General features: G+C 43.4%; 1 protein-coding gene across 6 annotated transcripts in view; it reads left to right on the top strand.

The window, feature by feature from the left end:
• Positions 1 to 20,061, top strand: part of SUZ12 (SUZ12 polycomb repressive complex 2 subunit) — a 63,937-nt gene that overhangs the window by 18,300 nt on the left and 25,576 nt on the right. For all 6 annotated transcript variants that reach the window (XM_054535643.2, XM_024235231.3, XM_024235225.3 and 3 more), the window contains 2 exons: positions 11,478 to 11,527; positions 18,439 to 18,524. In XM_054535643.2, the coding sequence (XP_054391618.1) occupies positions 11,478 to 11,527; positions 18,439 to 18,524 (136 nt within the window). The remainder of the gene's footprint in view (positions 1 to 11,477; positions 11,528 to 18,438; positions 18,525 to 20,061) is intronic.

Below are 20,061 nucleotides of genomic sequence, written 5' to 3'. Positions count from 1 at the left end.
AGGTAATTTAAGGATATTGGTCTTAAGAAAGTCGTTCGTTCGTTCTTTTTTTTTTTTTCTCTAAGAGGTGGGGTCTTGTTCTGTCACCCACACGGGAGTGCAGTGATACGTTCATAGCTTACTGCATCCTCGAACTTCCAGGCTCCATTGTCTTATTTTATTTTTTATTTTACTTTTTAGAGATGAGGATTTGCCCTGTCACTGAGGTGGCAGTACAGTGGTGTGATCATGGCTCAACTACAGCCATGAACTCCTGGGCTCAAGTAACCCTCCTGCCTTAGCCTCCTGAGTAGCTGGGACTACAGGCACGTACTACCATGCCCCACTTATTTTATTTTATTAAAAAAAGTTTTTTTAGGAGACAGGGTCTCACTTCATCACCCAGGGTGGATTGCAATTGTGCGATCATGACTCACTTTACCCTTGACCACCTGGCCTCAAATGATCCTCCTGCCTCAGCCTACCGAATAGCCTAGGACCACAGGCGCAATATACCATGCCTGGATGATTTTTTAAAATTTTGTAGCCGGGCATGGTGACTCATGCCTGTAGTCCCAGCACTTTCGGAGGCCGAGGCGGGCGGATCACGAGGTCAGGAGATTGAGAATAGCCTGACCAACATGGTAAAACCCTATCTCTGCTAAAAATACAAAAATTAGATAGGCAGAGTGTCGTGCACCTGTAATCCTAGCTATTCAGGAGGCTGAGGCAGGAGAATCGCTTAAACCTGGGAGATGGAAGTTGCAGGGAGGCGAGATTGAGCCATTGCACTCCAGCGTGGGCGACAGAGCGAGACTACATCTCAAAAAAACTTTAATAGTAGAGATCCATTGTCTTGTCATGTTGCCCAAGATGGTCTCAAACTTCTGGCCTCAAACAGTCCTCCTGTCTCAGCCTCTCAAAGCATTGAGATTACAAGTGTGAACCATTACACCCAGCCTGTTGTTTTTAAAGTTGTGTATTATTATTATTATTTTTTGAGACGGAGTCTCGCTCTGTCACCCAGGCTGGAGTGCAGTGGCGCGATCTCGGCCCACTGCAAGCTCTGCCTTCCCGGGTTCACGCCATTCTCCTGCCTCAGCCTCCTGAGTAGCTAGGACTATAGGCGCCTGCCACCACGCCCGGCTAATTTTTTGTATTTTTTAGTAGAGATGGGGTTTCACCGTGTTAGCCAGGATGTTCTCAATCTCCTGACCCCGTTATCTGTCCGCCTTGGCCTCCCAGAGTGTTGGGATTACAGGCGTGAGCCACCGCGCCCAGCCAATATTACTATTTTTTTGAGAGGGAGTCTCACTCTGTCGCCAGCAGTCTCGACTCACTGCAACCTCCGCCTCCTGGGTTCAAGCAGTTTTCCTGCCTCAGCCTCTGGAGTAGCTGGGACTACAGGCGTGCGACACCATGCCTGGCTAATGTTTTGTATTTTAGTAGAGATGGGGTTTCACCATGTTGGCCAGGATGGTCTTGATCTGACCTCGTGATCGGCCCGCCTCAACCTCCCAAACTGCTGGGATTACAGGCATAAGCCACCGCACCCAGTCAGTTTTTAAATATATATAGTTATTGTTTCTGCATTGTTCTGTTTCTTCTAACATCAGACCATTAGTACATATGATGGTTAGGATTGTAATCTGAGTTCCAGGAGCAGGATGCTGCTCTTTGGTCACTTCAGAACCTCGAGATATCACCGAAAACCCTCCCTACCCACCTCAGCTATTATTGCACTTCTCGCCTAGTATTGTGGTATGTAAAAAAGTCATTAAATTCTTAAATTATTTATTTTATTTTCTCTCTCTATATATAGTGTGTGTATATACATATGTGTATATATATGTATATATGTGTATATATGTTTTTTGGTTTTTTGAGACAGTCTCATTCTATGGCCCAGCAATGTCGCCATCTAGGATCACTGCAACCTCTGCCTCCCAGGTTCAGGGGATTCTCATGCCTCAGCCTCCCAGGTAGCTGGGATTATAGGCGTGTGCCACCACGCCCAGCTAATGTTTGTATTTTTAACAGAGACTAGGTTTCACTGTGTTAGCCAATCTGGTCTTGAATTCCTGACCTCAAGTGATCCACCCACCTCGGCCTCCCAAAGTGCTGGATTACAGGCCTGTGCCAGCGTGCCCGGCCTTATTTTATTACTATTATTATTTCTGAGATAGAGTCTTGCTCCATTGCCCGGGCTGGAGTGCAGTGGCACGATCATGGCTCACTGCAGTCTCAACCTCCTGGGATGAAGAGATCCTCTCTCCTCAGCCTCTTGATTAGCTGGGACTACCTGGCTATGTTTTTTGTTTTTTTTTTTTTCTCTTGGAGATGGAGTCTTGCTTTGTTGCCCAGGCTGGAGTGCAGTGGTGTGATCTCTGCTCACTGCAACCTCCACCTCCTGAGTTCATGTGATTCTCCTGTCTCAGCTTCCTGAGTAGCTGGGATTACAGACATGCACCACCATACCCGGATAATTTCTGTATTATTTTTATTTGATACAGAGTTTCTCTCTTCTTGCCCAGGCTGGAGTACAGTGGCATGATGTTGGCTCGCTGCAACTTCCACCTCCCAGGTTCAAGCGATTCTCCTGCCTCAGCCTCCTGAGTAGCCGGGATTACAGGCGCCTGCCACCACGCCTAGCTAATTTTTTTGCATTTTTAGTAGAGACAGGGTTTCACCAGGTAGAGCAGGCTGGTCTCGAATTCCTGTCCTCAGGTGATCTGCTTGCCTCAGCCTCCCAAAGTGCTGGGATTATAGCCGTGAGCCACTGCCCTCGGCCAGTTTTTGTATTTTTAGCAGAGATGGAATTTCACCATGTTGGCCAGGCTGGTCTCGAATTCTTGACCTCAAGTTATGCACCGGCCTCAGCCTCCCAAAGTGCTGGATTACAGGTGTGAGCCACTGCACCTGGCCCTGGCTCACCTTTTGTACTTTTTTTTTTTTTTTTTTTGAGATGGAGTCTTGCTCTGTCGCCCAGGCTGGAGTGCAGTGGCACAATCTCTGCTCACTGCAAGTTCCGCCTCCCGGGTTCATGCCATTCTCCTGCCTCAGCCTCCCAAGTAGCTGGGACTTACAGGCGCCTGCCATCATGCCCGGCTAATTTTTTTGTATTTTTAGTAGAGATGGGGTTTCACAGTGTTAGCCAAGTTGTCTCAGTCTCCTGACCTCATGATCCGCCCACCTCGGCCTCCCAAAGTGCTGGGATTACAGGCGTGAGCTACCGCGCCCAGCCCCTTTTGTACTTTTTGTAGAGATGAGGTTTCACCATATTGCCCAGTGTGACCTCGAACTACTGAGTTCAAGTGATCTGCCCACTTTGTCCTCCTAAAGTGTTAGGATTACAGGCGTGAGCCACTGCATCCAACCTATTAAATTATTTTTAAGAGAACTATTGTATTAATGATTTTTTCCTACTTTTCTATTTTGTACATTTAGCTGCATTTTAAAATCTTTAGGTTGGCCAGGCATGGTGACTCACTCCTGTATCCCAGCACTTTGGGAGGTCGAGGCAGGTGGTTCACTTGAGGTGAAGAGTTCGAGAGCAGCCTGACCAACATGGTGAAACCCCATCTCTACTAAAAATACAAAAAATTAGGCCAGGTGCGGTGGCTCACGCCTGTAATCCCAACACTTTGGGAGGTCAAGGCAGGTGGATCATGAGGTCAAGAGATTGAGACTATCCTGGCCAACATGGTGAAACCCCGTCTCTAGTAAAAATACAAAAATTAGCTGGGCGTGGTGGCACGTGCCTGTATTTCTAGCTACTCGGGAGGCTGAGGCAGGAGAATTGCTTAAACCTGGGAGGTGGAGGTTGCAGTGAGCCGAGATTACACCACTGCACTCCAGCCTGGCTACAGAGTGAAACTCTGTCTCAAAAATAAATAAATAAATAAATAAATAATCAGCTGGGCATGGTAGCGTGCACCTGTAATTTCATCTACTCGGGAGGCTGAGGCAGGAGAATTGCTTGAACCCAGGAGGTGGAGGTTGCAGTGAGCAGATACCTCACCACTGCACTCCAGCCTGGGTGACAGAGGGAGACTCCATCTCAAAATAAATAAATAAATAAAATCTGTAGACTACCTCTTAGGTTGGTTGTGTGTCTTTCCCACCATTAATAAGATCTGATGTTTTCCCTTTCTTTTTTTTTAATACACTTTGCCTTGACTATAAGCTTTGAAGTTGTTTTCAAATTGTCATCTTTTCAGTCTTGAGTTTTTGTTCTTTTTTCAGAACCTGGCTGTACATTTCTTTTTGCGTACTTACTCTTGAAGGTGCCTCATCAGTTGCCACTTGAGCATATCTGATTCTTAAAAATTTGAGTATTCAAGAACAAATTGTAAAAATATTCCTTGTATAATTTTTGGTTTTGTAGTAATTCCTTTGTTTTCTTCACAGTACTTCTGCAGAGTGATCCATTTATAATTAATAGACACACACACATCATCTACCATTCAGCTTTATCTTCTCATTACATAGTGCATCTAACCCCTATATTTTGAGATCCTGGATTTCAGAATATTGGACTTGATGTAGACACGAGTTTCTCAGCTTTACATATCATAGGATAAAATGTATATAACAAAAGTTGAATAGCTAACATCTAACTATAGAAACCAAGTAGATTATCAGACTTGTCCTGTTTTGAGGTAATACTGCCATGCCCTTAAAATGAAGCCTTATTCCTGCCGCTAGCAGATTCATGTATATAAATTAGAGGCACTAATCTTGGTCTCCTCTTGTCATAAAAACTACTTCCTCTGTGGGATCTGGCTGTTCTTAAAATGGGAGGCTCTTCCTTGAATTAGATTTCAAAGTGTTAGTCTCTTATGAATTAGCTTAGCATCATTTTCTGTAGACTGTATCAGAACTGTCAGATGTTTGTGCTTGGAATGCTGAAATTTGCATCTCAAAATTTCAAATTCTCTACCTGACGACTTGTTATCATGTGTCTTACTTCCTGAGAAGATACAGGGAGCACATCACATAGATGAACTAAGTTTCTTATATCTTATTCTGTTCATCTAAACTAGATTTTTTTTGTGGCCTAAAACCAAATAGTCCTGACCAACCTTACATGTTTCTTTTCCTTCTGTTCATCTGGTCCAGCCTAACCAATTAAGATGTAGACAAAGTAGCTGCAAGAGAGGGGAGAGGGAAGGGAGAGAAAACTTTGCCCTTTTCCTTGGAACAAACCACCTATGGAAGGGATCATTGGTACACTTTATTCTGGGTACATATCAGAGTGTTTACTTTTTTTTTTTGAGATGGAGTCTCGCTCTGTTGCCCAGGTTGGAGTGCAGTGACGCAATCTCGGCTCACTGCAACCTCCGCCTCCCAGGTTTAAGTGATTCTCCTGCTTCAGCCTCCTGAGTAGCTGGGATTACAGGTGCCTGCCACCACGGCCAGCTAATTTTTGTGTTTTTAGTAGAGATGAGGTTTCACCACGTTGGTCAGGCTGGTCTCGAACTCCTGACCTTGTGATCTGCCCGCCTCAGCCTCCCAAAGTGCTGGGATTACAGGCGTGAGCCACTGTGCCCAGCCAGAGTGTTTACTTTTAGGTGAGGAAGGGGAAATCATGCATAGCAAGTCACATTCCCAATGTCACCTTTATTTATTATTTATTTATTTATTTTTGAGACTTTCTCTGTCACCTAGGCTGGAGTGCAGTGGTGTGATCTTGGCTCACTGCAAAGTCCGCCTCCCAGGTTCAAGCTATTTTTCTGCTTCAGCCTTCTGAGTAACTGGGATTACACGCAGGTGTCACCACGCCCAGCTAATTTTTTGTATTTTTAGTAGAGACAAGGTTTCACCATGTTGGCCAGGCTGGTCTCCAACTCCTGACCTCAAGTGATTCCCCCTGCCTCCTTCCCAAAGTGCTGGGATTATAGGTGTGAGTCACCGTGCCTGGCCCCAATGTTGCCTTTTAAAATCGGTTAATTGAAATTTAGAATTCTTTCTCAAAGTCCGGGCATGCTGGCTCACCCCTGTAATCCTAGCACATTGGGAGGCCAAGGCAGGTGGATTGCCTGAGCTCAGGAGTTTGAGACCAGCCTGGGCAATACGACGAAACCTCTCTCCACTAAAAAATACAAAAAATTAACTGGGCATGGCAGCATATTCCCATATTCATGGGAGCATATTCAGGAATAGCTATATTCAGGAGGCTGAGGCAGGAAAATGGCTTGAACCCTGGGAGGCAGAAGTTACAGTGAGCCGAGATCACGCCATTGAACTCCAGCCTGGGTGACAGAGCGAGACTCCGGCTCAAAAAAAAAAAATTCTTTCTCACAAAGAAACACTAGTATAATAATGGCTGGTTGGCTGGGCACAGTACTCATACCTGTAATCTCAGCACTGGGAGGCTGAGGCGGGTGGATCACCTGAGGTCAGGAGTTCTAGACCAGCCTGGCCAACGTGGTGAAACCTCATCTCTACTAAAAATAGGAAAATTAACCTGGCATGGTGGCGGGCACCTGTAATCCCTGCTACTCAGAGACTGAGGCAGGAGAATCACTTGAACCCAGGTGGGAGGTTGCGGTGAGCTGAGATCGCGCCACTGCACTCCAGCCTGGGCTACAGTGAGACTCCGTCTCGAAGCAAAACAAAACAAAAAAAGCTGGTTATACAGGCTATCCTATGTAAGGTATAATGTACCATTTAAAACTGTCTCAAATCACCTGTGGTGAAAGATCATTTTGTTTATTTGTTAATTTTCAGTGTGTTGTTAGTAGTATTCTCAATTTCTTGAGTTGTTGTAGAATGGTAACATTTTTCCTAGTGACCTCAGTTTGTAGACAACATTTTAAGTAATACTGATTTAAAATATTCTCTGGGGTAAATAAATGTAAGATCTTTCTGGCATTTCAGAGTTGGAGCTTACCTTCACACTTCTCAGAAAAATAATGTAAATAATACTAATAGTACTGCAGTGTAATGGGCCATCATTCCTGACCTTTAAATTTGTATTACTCTAGGAGGACATTATCTTATTAAAAAAATTTGTTGGGTCACTTTCCCTAAGACACTGCTAGGTGCTAGGGACACTAATAAAAAGATGTATATGGAAAAATAGTGACTAAAAAGTGGTAAATAAGAGTGCTTGTAAAGGGATAAAGTGGTCATTTAGCTCTTGATTGATTGGGTTTAGGGTCTTTGTAGAAGAGGGAGAGAGTATTTTGCTGGATGCTTTATTACTTTCTGCAAGCCTGACTGGGCACCGTGGCTCATGCCTATAATCGCAGCACTTGGGGAGGCTGAGGTGGGATGATCACTTGTGCCAAGAGTTCATTACCAGCCTGGGCAACATAGCGAGACCCTGTCTCTAAAAGAAAAAAAAAATAATTGAATTAAAACCTTAAACAGGCCAGGCGTAGTGGCTCATACCTGTAATCCCAGCACTTTGGGAGGCTGAGGCAGGTGGATCTCTTGATCTCAGGAGTTTGAGACCAGCCTGGGCAACATGGCAAAACCCTGACTCCACAAACATGCAAAAATTAGCCAGGCGTGATGGTGCATGCCTGTAGTCTCAGCTATTCTTGGAGGCTGAGGTGGGAGGATCGTTTGAGCCTGGAAGTTGGAGGTTGCAGTGAGCCTAGATTGTGCCACTGTACACCAGTCTGGGTGACACAATGAGACCCTGTCTGAAAGCAAAAAACAAAATCTTAAGCCTCACACTCTTTGTGAGACAAAATATCCTCATTTTATAGATAACAGACCACAGTGAATAAGTGGCACCAGAATTCAAACTTGGATTTTCTGACTCTATAAATTCGATTCTATTTTCGTATGTAAGGCTTTCGTAGAACAAGAAATGAGAACCATTTCAGCAGTTAGACAAAAGATTTGGTAGTTGGGGTCTCAGTAGATGTGGAGAAAGGAATGATAGATAAAAAGTAGATTCTTATGAAAGTTAATCTGGTCTTAGTATGTAGGTTTAATTGAAGCAACAGAGTAGGATAGATTTGTTGTGACTGGTGGGTTATCTTCTAATGTGAGAATTGTAGAATATTCCTCTTTCACTTATGTTTTGGGTTTTAGCTAATTCTGCTATGTAAGGTAGTATTTATGGAACTTTTTCTAGTATAATGCTGTCTTTTTAGTAAAATAGCATGTAGAAATTATCTGATTCATGTAAAAATGTTTATAATATATGAATTGCTTATACAGAATAGGTTTTTAAGACTCCTAATGTATACGATTTTTTGTTTGTTTGTTTGAGACAGAGTCTCACTCTGTCGCCCAGGCTGGAGTGCAGTGGCACAATCTTGGCTCACTGCAGCCTCCACCTCCTGGGTTCAAGTGATTCTGTCTCAGCCTCCTGAGTAGCTGGGACTACAGGCGCATGCCACAACACCTGGCTAATTTTGTATTTTTAGTAGAGATTGGGTTTCACCGTGTTAGCCAGGATGGTTCTTGATCTCCTGACCTCGTGATCCACTCGCCTCATCTCCCATCCCGCCTCATCTCCCAAAGTGCTAGGATTACAGGCATGAGCCACCACGCCCAGCTGATACTTAAGTTGGGGTGGTGGTTCTTAGGTTTTTTTCTTTTTTTTTTGAGACGGAGTCTCACTCTGTCGCCCATGCTGGAGTGCAGTGGCGCGATCTTGGTCACTGCCACCTCCGCCCTCCGAGTTCAAGTGATTCCTCCACCTTTTTTTTTTTTTTTTTTTTTTTTTTTTTTGAGACGGAGTCTTGCTTTGTTGCCTAGGCTGGAGAGCAGTGGCGCAATCTCGGCTCACCGCAACCTCCGCCTCCCGGGTTCACACCATTCTCCTGCCTCAGCCTCCTGAGTAGCTGGGACTACAGGCGCCCGCCACCACGCCCGGCTAATTTTTTGTATTTTTAGTAGAGATGGGATTTCGCCGTGTTAGCCAGGATGGTCTCGATCTCCTGACCTTGTGATCCGCCCACCTCGGCCTCCCAAAGTGCTGGGATTACAGGCGTGAGCCACCGCGCCCAGCCTACTCCACCTTTTGAGTTCAAGCGATTCTCCTGCCTCAGCCTCCCGAGTAGCTGGGATTACAGGCACCTGCCACCGAGCCCGGCATTTTTTTTTTTGTATTTTTAGTAGAGACGGGGTTTCGCCATCTTGGCCAGGCTGGTCTTGAACTCCTGATCTCATGATCCACCCGCCTTGGCCTCCCAGAGTGCTGGGATTACAGGCGTGAGCCACCGCGCCTGGCCATTCTTAGTTTTTAACTTTGTATTTTTGCTTTCTCCCATCCAAGTACCAACCAGGCCCGACCCTGCTTAGCTTTCGAGATTTGGCACGTTCAGGGTGGTATGGCCATAGGCACCGGCCCTATGCTTTCTAACTCTGCTTGGACCCTTATAGTTCTACTCTTCCATAATAATTTTGTCCACTACTGATAGCATACTTTTTTGTTGTTTGTTTTTTGTTTTTTTGAGGCGGAGTCTTGATCTGTTGCCCAGGCTGGAGTGCAGTGATGCAGTCTTGGCTCACTGCAACCTCTGCCTCCTGGGCTCAAGTGATTCTCCTGCTTCAGCCTCCCAAGTAGCTGGGACTACAGGCACATGCCACCGTGCCTGGCTAATATTTGTATTTTTAGTAGAGATTGGGTTTCACCGTGTTAGCCAGGATGGTCTCCATCTTCTGATCTCGTGATCCTCCTGCCTTGGCCTCCCCAAATGCTGGGATTACAGTTGTGAGCCACTGCACCTGGCCCCTAGCATACTTTCTGTACTACTGTTCTAGAAATGCCCTTCAAAATACCAACTCTATAGGTTTTTTTTTTTGAGACGGAGTCTCCCCCTGTTGCCCAGGCTGGAGCGCAATGGCGCAATCTCGGCTCACTGTAACTTCTGCCTGCTAGATTCAAGCGATTCTCCTGCCTCAGCCTCCTGAGTAGCTGAGACTACAGCCATGTGCCACCATACCCAGCTAATTTTTGTATTTTTAGTAGAGACGGGGTTTCACCATATTGGCCAGGCTGGTCTCGAACTCCTGACCTGGTGATCCCCTGCCTCGGCCTCCCAAAGTGCCAGGATTACAGATGTGAGCCACTGCACCTGGCCCACACTGTAGTTTTTTTAGCAGACAGTTTCATGGCCTACTTCACTAAGTAGATGGAGATATCCCCCCATCTTCCATGGAAATGTCTTTCTTACTTGCCTCTTATTTCTCTATCTTAGAAAAAGAGGAATCCAGTCGGGCTCGGTGGCTCAAACCTATAATCCCAGCTACTTGGGAGGCTGAGGCAGGAGAATCGCTTGAACTCGGAAGGCGGAGGTTGCAGTGAGCCAAGATTGCGCCATTGCACTCCAACCTGGGCGAGAAGAGCGAAACTTCATCTCAAAAAAAAGAAAAGGAGGAGTCCTGGTCAAATTTACAGGGCTAACCTCTTCATAATATGTCCTTATTTCCAGTCATTACTTGCTCCTTAGTACTCTCTTGCCACAATGTCTTTCTGTAACTGTTCCCATCTGACTATAAAAATGCCTAGATTGTCACCATCATTTAAAAATATATATATATATATGCCCTTTACTAGTCCTTAGTGCCCAGCAACTATTTCATTAGTAAATGCCTTATGTAAGGGATCAGTACTGCTTTCCTTTCCCCACCATCTGTTCTGTATAGCCCTCCATAATCTGGTGTCTGTACATGTCACGCTATGGAAACCATGCTCAGGAAAGTTATGAATGTCTCCTGATCAACAACTGTATTCTGTTTTGCAGTTTAAATGTACTTCAAAAGCTTATTGATGCTTCTGTTTATTTTATCCCATCCTTATAGTTTTTTTCTATTGTTAATAGGTGTTTGTGAAAATAGAAGGAGCACTAGTTCTAGTTCATGCTTTCTTTTGCTTTTCCATAGCTTCTAAAACTAACAGTGAAAATGATATATTGAAACAGTAAATTATAGATCTATACCAGATTTGTAATTGTGTATTTCATTGTTATTTGAAGTATAAAGTAATGGTTCTGTATCATTTATTGGGAAGGTTGAATTTCCATAGCTTCAAAATATTCAAATTTTTTTGCATGGATTTAGCTACCCTTTTCAAAATTTCCTTTTGATGAAGTCATTGACTAAAGCGTCATTAAAACAAAACAAAAAAATAATTCCAAAAACCCTCCAAAATTCCTTTTTAAAGATGGGAAGGCATACCTGCTGTCATTTTATAGGTAGAACACTAAAACACAGTAAATTACCTGGCCTCCAACTTGGTAGTCTGATTTTTTCTGCCTTGCCCTGGTGTTTTTGTGGTTTTGTTCTTACTTTTTGTGAGTTGTGAGGGGTTTTTTGTTGTTTATTTTTTGTTAGGTGTGTAGACACACTTTTAGATGTCGTATTTAACAGGGAAAGCATAGAGTCATGGGCCTGAATAACAATTGAGTACAAATATTTATAAATTAGTTGAAGTAACTTTGATTTCAATGTTATATTTTAAAGTCTAAGTTATTTTACTACAGAGCATTAAAATGATAAAGTATTTCCTTTTTTTTTTTTTTTTTTAGCTTGTCAGCTCATTTGCAGCTTACGTTTACTGGTTTCTTCCACAAAAATGGTATGTACTTTAAAAGTAAATAAAGTGGCATTTTAATAGCAAGATACCTTTGTGAATGTAAAAAAAGTGGGGCTTCTGAGTGTAAATTTATAAAATTATGTTTAATGGAAAAGATGTTGATTCTGATGTTTTTGAGCTTTAAGGTATGAAGGCTAATGATGAAATTTGTTTTTGGTGGGTTGCGGGGGGGCAGAGTCTTGCTCTGTCGTCCAGGCTGGAGTGCAATGTTGTGATCTTGGCTCACTGCAGCCTCCGCCTCCCAGGTTGAAGCGATTCTCCTGCCTCAGCCTCCTGAGTAGCTGGAATTACAGGCACGCGCCCCATGCCTAGCTAATTTTTTGTATTTTTAGTAGAGACAGGGTCTTACCATGCTGGCCAGGCTGGTCTTGAACTCCTGACCTCGTGATCCACCCGCCTTGGCCTCCCAAGGGGGCGTGAGCCACCACGTCTGGCTAATGATGAAGATTTTAACAAATTGTCTTAGAACTTCAATAGGTAAAGAATCTCCTCAGTAGAACCTTTTATGCATAAACATTTTGAGTTAATGATACTGTATCATGTTTTAAAAAAACACAGTAAAACAACTGAAATAACCACTATTACCAATGGGATATATTAATATTTTAGATATTATTCAAAGGAAATTATATAGTATATTACTCCAGTAAAAGCTCAAAGCATGCTGGAAAGAATTAGAGATGTTTTAAAAATGGAAAAATACGGCCAGGTGCAGTGGCTCACGCCTGTAATCCCAACATTTTGGGAGGCTGAGGCGGGTGTATCGTGAGGTCAGGAGTTCAGGACCAGCCTGGCCAATATGGTGAAACCCCATCTCTACTAAAAATATAAACATTAGCCGGGCGTGGTGGTGGGTGCCTGTAGTCCCAGTTACTTGGGAGACTTAGGCAGAAGAATCGCTTGAACCTGAGAGTCGGAGGTTGCAGTGAGCTGAGATTACGTTACTGCACTCCAGCCTGGGCGACAGAGCGAGACCATCTCAAAAAAAAAAAAAAAAGGGAAAATTACTTTTCAGCTTATCCATCATAATTCTGTGTATATGGCATATCTTTTTATTATGCAATGGAATAAAACCATTATTAGAAACATGCCAGGTTGGTTGTCTTGGTATCGTTTAGTAAGAAACAAAGATTGAAAATGAGTCCTGGTGGGCCGGGCATGGTGGCTCACGCCTGTAATCCCAGCACTTTGGGAGGCCGAGGTGGGTGGATCACAAGGTCAGGAGATCGAGACCATCCTGGCTAACATGGTGAAACCCCGTCTCGACTGAAATACAAAAAAACTAGCTGGGTGTGGTGGTGCACACCTGTAGTCCCAACTACTTGGGAGGCTGAAGCAGGGGAATCGCTTGAACCTGGGAGTTGGAGGTTGCAGTGAGCCAAGATCATCCCACTGCACTCCAGCCTGGTGACAGCGAGACTGTCTTAAAAAAAAAAAAAAAAAAAAGGAAAGAAAATGAGGCCTGGCCTGGTGGCTCATGTCTGTAATCTCAGCATTTTGGGAGGCTGAGGTGGGAAGATGACTTGAGGCCAGGAGTTCAAGACCAGCCTGGGCAACACAGACCCCATCTCTACAAAAATTAGCCAGGTATGGTGGTATGTCCTGTAGTTCTAGGTACTTGGAAGTCCAAGATGGCAGGATGGCGTAAGCTCAGGAATTCAAGGTTACAGTGAGCTATGATTGCACAACTCTACTCCAGGCTGGGCAACAGAGTGAGACCCTGTCTCCAAAAAATCCCAAATATTAGACTGGGCGTGGTGGCTCACAGCTATAATGTCAACACCTTGGGACCCTGAGATGGAAGAATTGCTTGAGGCTTGCCTGGGCAACGTAGGGAGTACCTATCTGTAAGAAGTAAAAAAAGATTAACTGGGCACAGTGGCACATGCCTGTAGTTCCAGCTATTCTGCAGTCTCAGGTACTCAGGAGGCTGAGGTGGGAGGATTGCTTGAGTCTTGGAGGTTGAGGCTGCAGTGAGCCAAGATCACACCACTGTAATCCAGCCTGAGTGACAGAGTGAGACACTGTCTAAAAAAGACAAAAAGACAACCTTGCCAATTGGCCAATTGTCAAAGTGCTCTAATATAACCATTTTTTAATGACTCTTTGGGGGTTGTTTGTTTGTTTAGACAGGGTCTTGCTCATGTCACCCAGGCTGGAGTGCAGTGGTGTGATCAACTCCTGGGCCCAAGTGATCCTCCTGCCTCAGCCTCCTGAGTAGCTGGAACTACAGGCGTCCCCACCATGCCTGGCTAATTAAAAAAAATTTTTTTGTTAAGATGGAATCTCACTACATTTCCCAGGCTGGTCTCAAACTCCTGGTCTCAAGTGATCCTCTCACCTCAGTCTCCCAAAGTGCTGGGATTACAGGTGTGAGCCACTGAGACTGGCCCTAGTTAGGGTTTTTATGTAAGAAATTTGAAATCTCGTATTTGTATTAGCAGCTAATGTAACTTCTAGTTTTTACCTTAGATCTGGTCTATTTTTTATATAGAAGTAACCTGTGTAGCATTACGGTTTTTGTTTTCCTTAAATTATTTGTAATGGTCTGCTTAGAGTCCTTATTTCTAGTCATCGTATTTTGTTTTCTGTGGTACTTCTGACGTGTCTAGACTTTAATTCTTCAGAAGCTTATAATTTGAATTTTATACATTCATTAGCCCTTTGTTCTCAGGGACTTGTGTAGAACACATAGTTTATCCATCACTGAAATTTTTGGAAAGTAGTCATATTAAGCTTTTTTCCTGTCTACATGACAAAATATATAAAGTTCAACAATTGCTCAGATTTACTTTGTTTTTATTTTTCTTGATATTGAAGTAAAAGAGATAGTGAACTCTGTTGATATCTCTGTTTCCAGAAAATAATTCCTCTGTCACCCAGGCTGGAGTGTAGTGGTTTGATCTCAGATCACTGCAGCCTCTGCCTCCAGGTTCGAGTGATTCTCATGCCTCAGCCTCCCAAGTATCTGGGATTACAGGCGGGTGCCACCACACTAGCTAATTTTTTTTTTCTTTTTCTGAGACAGAGTTTTGCTCTTGTTGCCCAGGCTGAAGTGCAATGGTGCAATCTCAGCTCACCACAAACTCTACCTCCCGGGTTCAAGCAATTCTCTTGCCTCAGCCTCCAGAGTAGCTGGTATTACAGGCATGCGCCACCATGCCCTGCTAATTTTTTGTATTTTTAGTAGAGATGGGGTTTCTCCATGTTGGTCAGGTTGGTCCCTTAAACTCCCGATCTCAGGTGATTTGCCTGCCTCGGCCTCCCAAAGTGCTGGGATTTCAATAAGCATGAGCCACCGAGCCCGGCCCCTAATTTTTATATTTTTAATGGAGACGGGATTTCATTTCACCATGTTGGCCAGTCTGGTCTCAAACTCCTGGCCTCAAGTGATTCGCGCACCTCGGCCTCCCAAAGTGCTGGGATTATAGGCGTGAGCCACAACGCCTGTGTTGAAAATAATTTCTATTATAACTTTGAAGCTAGTAGAAGTTGGAAGTAGATATATTGTGTTTCTTTTCCATCCAAGGTTTATTTGTACCTTTTTAGTTTTCAGTAATATTTTTAAGAAACGAGGATAGAAAACCAGCATCAAGTTCTTTAAAATGTACCAGGAGCAGTGATGCTTGCCTGTATTTCCAGCTACTGAGGAGGCTGAGCTGGGAGGATTGCTTGAGCGCAGGCGTTTGTATAGAGTCTGGGCAACATAGTGGAACCCTCTCTCAAAACAAGCAAAAAAAAATTTTAATTCTTAAAATGTGATTTTTTCTTCTTATTTTCTTACTATTAATTATTTTTTAGACAGAGTCTTGCTCTGTCACCCATGCTGGAGTGCAGTGAGCAGTCTTGCTTCATTGCAGCCTCCTGGGCTCAAGCGATCCTCTCACCTCAGCCTCCCAAAGGGCTAGGATTACAGGCATGAGCCACTGCATCCGGCCTCTTTTGTTTTTAAATGAAAACTTTTGTTTGGCAAGTACTACTTGAAACTGCTTCTTAGAATGAATACACAAAGATTATTTGGGTACTATTTTCATGGTGAGTATTGTTCGGCAAATATTTTTGTTACTGCATTTAGATGTTGGACTATTTTTTGCTGTATTAAGGTGTTTTTATCCTGGATGCAACTTCCGAAGAAACTGATCAAATGTGTTTTACACACACACCCCCAATAAGAATGTTTTTAAGTAGAAAAAAACTGTTGCCGGCCAGGCGCAATGGCTCACGCCTGTAATCCCAGCACTTTGGGAGGCCGAGGCAGGTAGATCACTTGAGGTAGGGAGTTTGAGACCAGTCTGGCCAACATGGTGAAGCCCCGTCTCTACTGAAAATAACAAAATTAGTTGGGAATGGTGTTTCATCCCGGTAATCCCAGCTACTCTGGAGATTGAATCATGAGAAGTGCTTGAACCTGGGAGGTGCAGGCTGCAGTGAGCCGAGATCGTGCCACTGCATTCCAGCCTGGGCAACCAAGTGAGACTGACTCAAGAAAAAAAAAAAAAAATTACCCAGGCTTGGTGGCGTGTGCCTGTAGTCCCAGCTACTCGGGAGGCTGAGGCAGGGAGAACTGCTTTAACCCAGGAGGCGGAGGTTGCAGTGAGTCAAGAACATTGCATTGCACTCTAGCCTGGGCAACAGAGCAAGACTCTATCTCTCAAAAAAAAAGAAAGAAAAAATGTGTTGCCCAATGCCTTAGAACAAAAAATTTTTTTTGTATGTTCATGGATTCATCTATTATAATAGTTCTGGATGTTATTGAAGCTATTTGATGAATTAGTGATTAAATATTCAGTTATGAACTGTTAATACCTTTGGGACTTTAAAAACAAGTTATGGAGGACACTCTAGAACCTTAATTTGTAAAGCCTTTGTTAGTTAATTTACATAGAGAATATAGACTATGGTTTTCAAAATTAACACCCCTAAATTTTTTGTAAGCCAAGATATTCTTCTAGATAGTAAATAACATCTTGATCTTTGTTATCCCATTTAAACTGTAGAGAAATTCTGGGGAAAGCGTCTAAAAATAGCTCTGTCTCTACATTTTGTAATGTTTAATGTTTTTTGAAATCCATTTTTTATCCTTTTGGCCACAAGTCTTCGTCAGATCAAGAACTTTTTAGTTTAGTTGTCTCTATGCATTCATAATGAAACGTATAATAGTAACTGATTTAATTCAAATGTTATCTTAATAATTTTTCTAGTAGATTTTAGGAGAAGAAAAAAATTGAAGATGCTTATTTTGAATGTGGTTGTCTCCTACAACTTTTTTTTTTTTTGGAGATGGAGTTTCGCTCTTGTTGCCCAGGCTGGAGTGCAATGGTGTGATCTTGGCTCACTGCAACCTCTGCCCCCCACCCCTGGTTCAAGCAGTTCTGCCTCAGCCTCCCAAGTAGCTGAGATTACAGGCATGCACCACCATGCCTGGCTGATGTTATATTTTTGGTATAGACGGGGTTTCTCTGTGTTGGTCAGGCTGGTCTCGAGCTCCCGGCCTCAGGTGATCCACCTGCCTTGGCCTCCCTAAGTGCTGGGATTACAGGCGTGAGCCACCACACCCGGCCCTCCTGCAACTATTTTCATTTATGCTTTCTGCCAAGAAGCTTTAACTGTATTTGTCAGAATTACTTTTGACTAGCAGTGTATTATCATAAATGTTAAATCTTCAAGCCGGCCCAGTTGCATGTGCCTGTAGTCTCAGCTACTTAGGAGGCTTAAAATGGGAGAATCACTTGAGCCCAGAAGTTTGAGACCAGCCTGGGCAACATAGCCAGACCCTTGTCTGAAAAACAAACAAAAATATTAAATCTTCAAATTAGAAATATTCAGTAAATATGGCCAGGTGTGGTGGCTCACACCTGTAATCCCAGCATTTTGGGAGTCCAAGGCAGGTGGATCACTTGAGGTCAGGAGTTCAAGACCAGCCTAGCCAACATGGTGAAACCCCATCTCTACTAAAAATTAAAAAAATTAGCTGGGTGTCGTGGTGCGCACCTGTAGTCCCAGATACTTGGGAAGCTGAGATGGGAGGATCACTTTAACCTGGGAGGCAGAAGTTGCAGTGAGCCAAGATCGCCCTACTGCACTCCAGCCTGGGTGACAGAACGAGTCTCTGTCTCAAAAAGAAAAAAGGAGTTAGGAAATATATATAGAAATAGAAACGTGTAGATGTGTTTTAGACACAGGATCTCACTCTTTCACCCAGACTAGAGGGCAGTGACAGGATCATAGCTCACTGCAGCCTTGAACTCCTTGGCTCAAGAGATCCTTCCACCTAGCCTCTGAGGTAGCTAGGACTACAGGCACATGACACCCACCACACCCAGCTAATTTTTTGACATTTTGTAGAGACGAGGTCTCTGTGTTGCGCAGGCTGGTCTTGAACTCTTGGCCTTAAGTGATATTCTTGCCTTAGCCTCCCGAAGTGTTGGGATTACAGGCATGAGCCACTATGCCTGGCCAGTGAATATTTTTTATACTTACAACCTGGGCATGGTGGCTCACGCCTGTAATCCCAGGTACTCAGGAGGCTGCCTTGCTGATGTGTGAGGATCACTTGATCCCAGGAGCTTGTGACTGCAGTGAGCTGTGATTGTGCCACTGCACTGTACCTTGGGCAACAGAGCAAAACCTGTATCTAATGGGAAAAAAAATTACAGCATATAGGACGGTAATTATATTTGTTTTGTGAATGGTTTATTTACACTATATATAAAGGCTTTTAAAGAGTTTGCTGTAAGTTTGGAACTGATTTGAGGAAAAAAGAATGAGTGAACTTTTGAGAAGTCTTATTATGGGAAGGGAAAACTGTTTGAAGTTCCCTGTCTTGTTAGCAAAATGAATACCGTGTTCATATATTTTTAAAATATATTTTAAAATACTGATTTTCTGTTTAGATAAGCCATCACAAAACTCAGAAAATGAACAAAATTCTGTTACCCTGGAAGTCCTGCTTGTGAAAGTTTGCCACAAAAAAAGAAAGGTAATGTCAACAAAATGATATTGGTAGATTAAATGGAATAGTTTGCTTAATTGGACATCTTTATGCATATATATTGTATTTTAAAGCTGAGTTTTAAATTTTGAAAGCTTAAGAAGTATGTTGGTGGCCTAATTATAAAACTGATAACCTGTTTTGCCAACTCGCATATCTGTGTAGTTTTTCTAGTCTTTTAATAAGTGTCTGTACAAAACTTTCTCATAGGAGTCTGGAAATGGAGAAGCTGTGTTTTAGCATCTGGCATAAATTCAGTTGGTTTTCTACCATTTCAATCTGTTAGCGTATTTCTTAGCTATTTGTACCCATTGACATTTTAGATAAGGGCTAAGAGAGAGTTTTTTCCACAAGAGTATCCTTTGTAACACTGCTCTCAGGCAAAGAAATTTTGTTGTCAGCGTTATTAGCCATTCACTTATTAGTACATTGCTTCAAATTTTTATAAGGTGAAGTTATTTCACCATAGAAACAAGTGTTAAGATGTTTCCTGGTCAACCGATGAAAGCCAACATATGTACCTTTAGTTGCCTCAAGTCCTCGAGTGTTTCAAGAGGAGTAGGAACTGGTCTGGGTCCAGGGTCCCAGTGCTGATATTCTTCCAAGACCATAGGCCATAAGGGCCTCAATCATTGGGAGGGAGTAGACTAAGGCACCTCGGAGGCAGCAGTGGAACTTTATTTTTGAAAGTTTATGTAAAGGCCGGTTGCCGTAGCTCACACCTATAATCCCAGCACTTTGGGAGGCAGAAGTGGGCAGATTGCTTGAACCCAGGAGTTAAGCATCCTGGGCAACATGGTGAAACCCTGTCTCTACCAAAAATACAAAAATGAGCTAGGCATGATGGCCTGTGCCTGTAGTCCCAGCTACTCGGGAGGATTGCTTGAGCCCAGTAAGTCGAGGCTGCAGTGAGCCATGATTGCACCACTGAGCTCCAGCCTGTGCGACAGAGTGAAACTGTCTCAAGAAAAAAAAAAAAAATGTATGTAAAGTTAGGAAATATCACTCCTTGCCAGGTGCAGTGGCTCACGCCTGTAATCCTAGCACTTTGAGAGGCCAAGGTGGGCAGATCACGAGGTCAGGAGATCGAGTGGCTAACACAGTGAAATCTCGTCTCTGCTAAAAATACAAAAAATTAGCCAGGCATGGTGACAGGCACCTGTAGTGCCAGCTACTCAGGAGGCTGAGGCAGGAGAATGGTATGAACCCGGGAGGCGGAGCTTGCAGCGAGCTGAGATCGCACAACTGCACTCCAGCCTTTATCACTTCTTACTCCTACCTAACCTCCATACACATTACAACAAGTGATGATACGAAAATCCAAGATACATTACTTAGAATAAGATATGAATATAAATATAGTCATTCTTATGTTCAAAAAAATGTATCGGGGTAATCATTTTCCTGGAAGAATATACACAGCCAACTGCTAGTATTAGTCATCTCCGGAGTGTAAGACCTGGGGGTGGGTGAGAATTCATAGTTTTCACTTTATAGTCATAGAAAATAGAAATTTTTTTAGACT

This window comes from Pongo abelii, chromosome 19 (genome assembly GCF_028885655.2).
Source record: "Pongo abelii isolate AG06213 chromosome 19, NHGRI_mPonAbe1-v2.0_pri, whole genome shotgun sequence".
NCBI lineage: Eukaryota > Metazoa > Chordata > Mammalia > Primates > Hominidae > Pongo > Pongo abelii.
The sequence above is the reverse complement of the archived record's forward strand: the minus strand, read 5'-3'. Positions and strand labels throughout refer to the sequence as shown.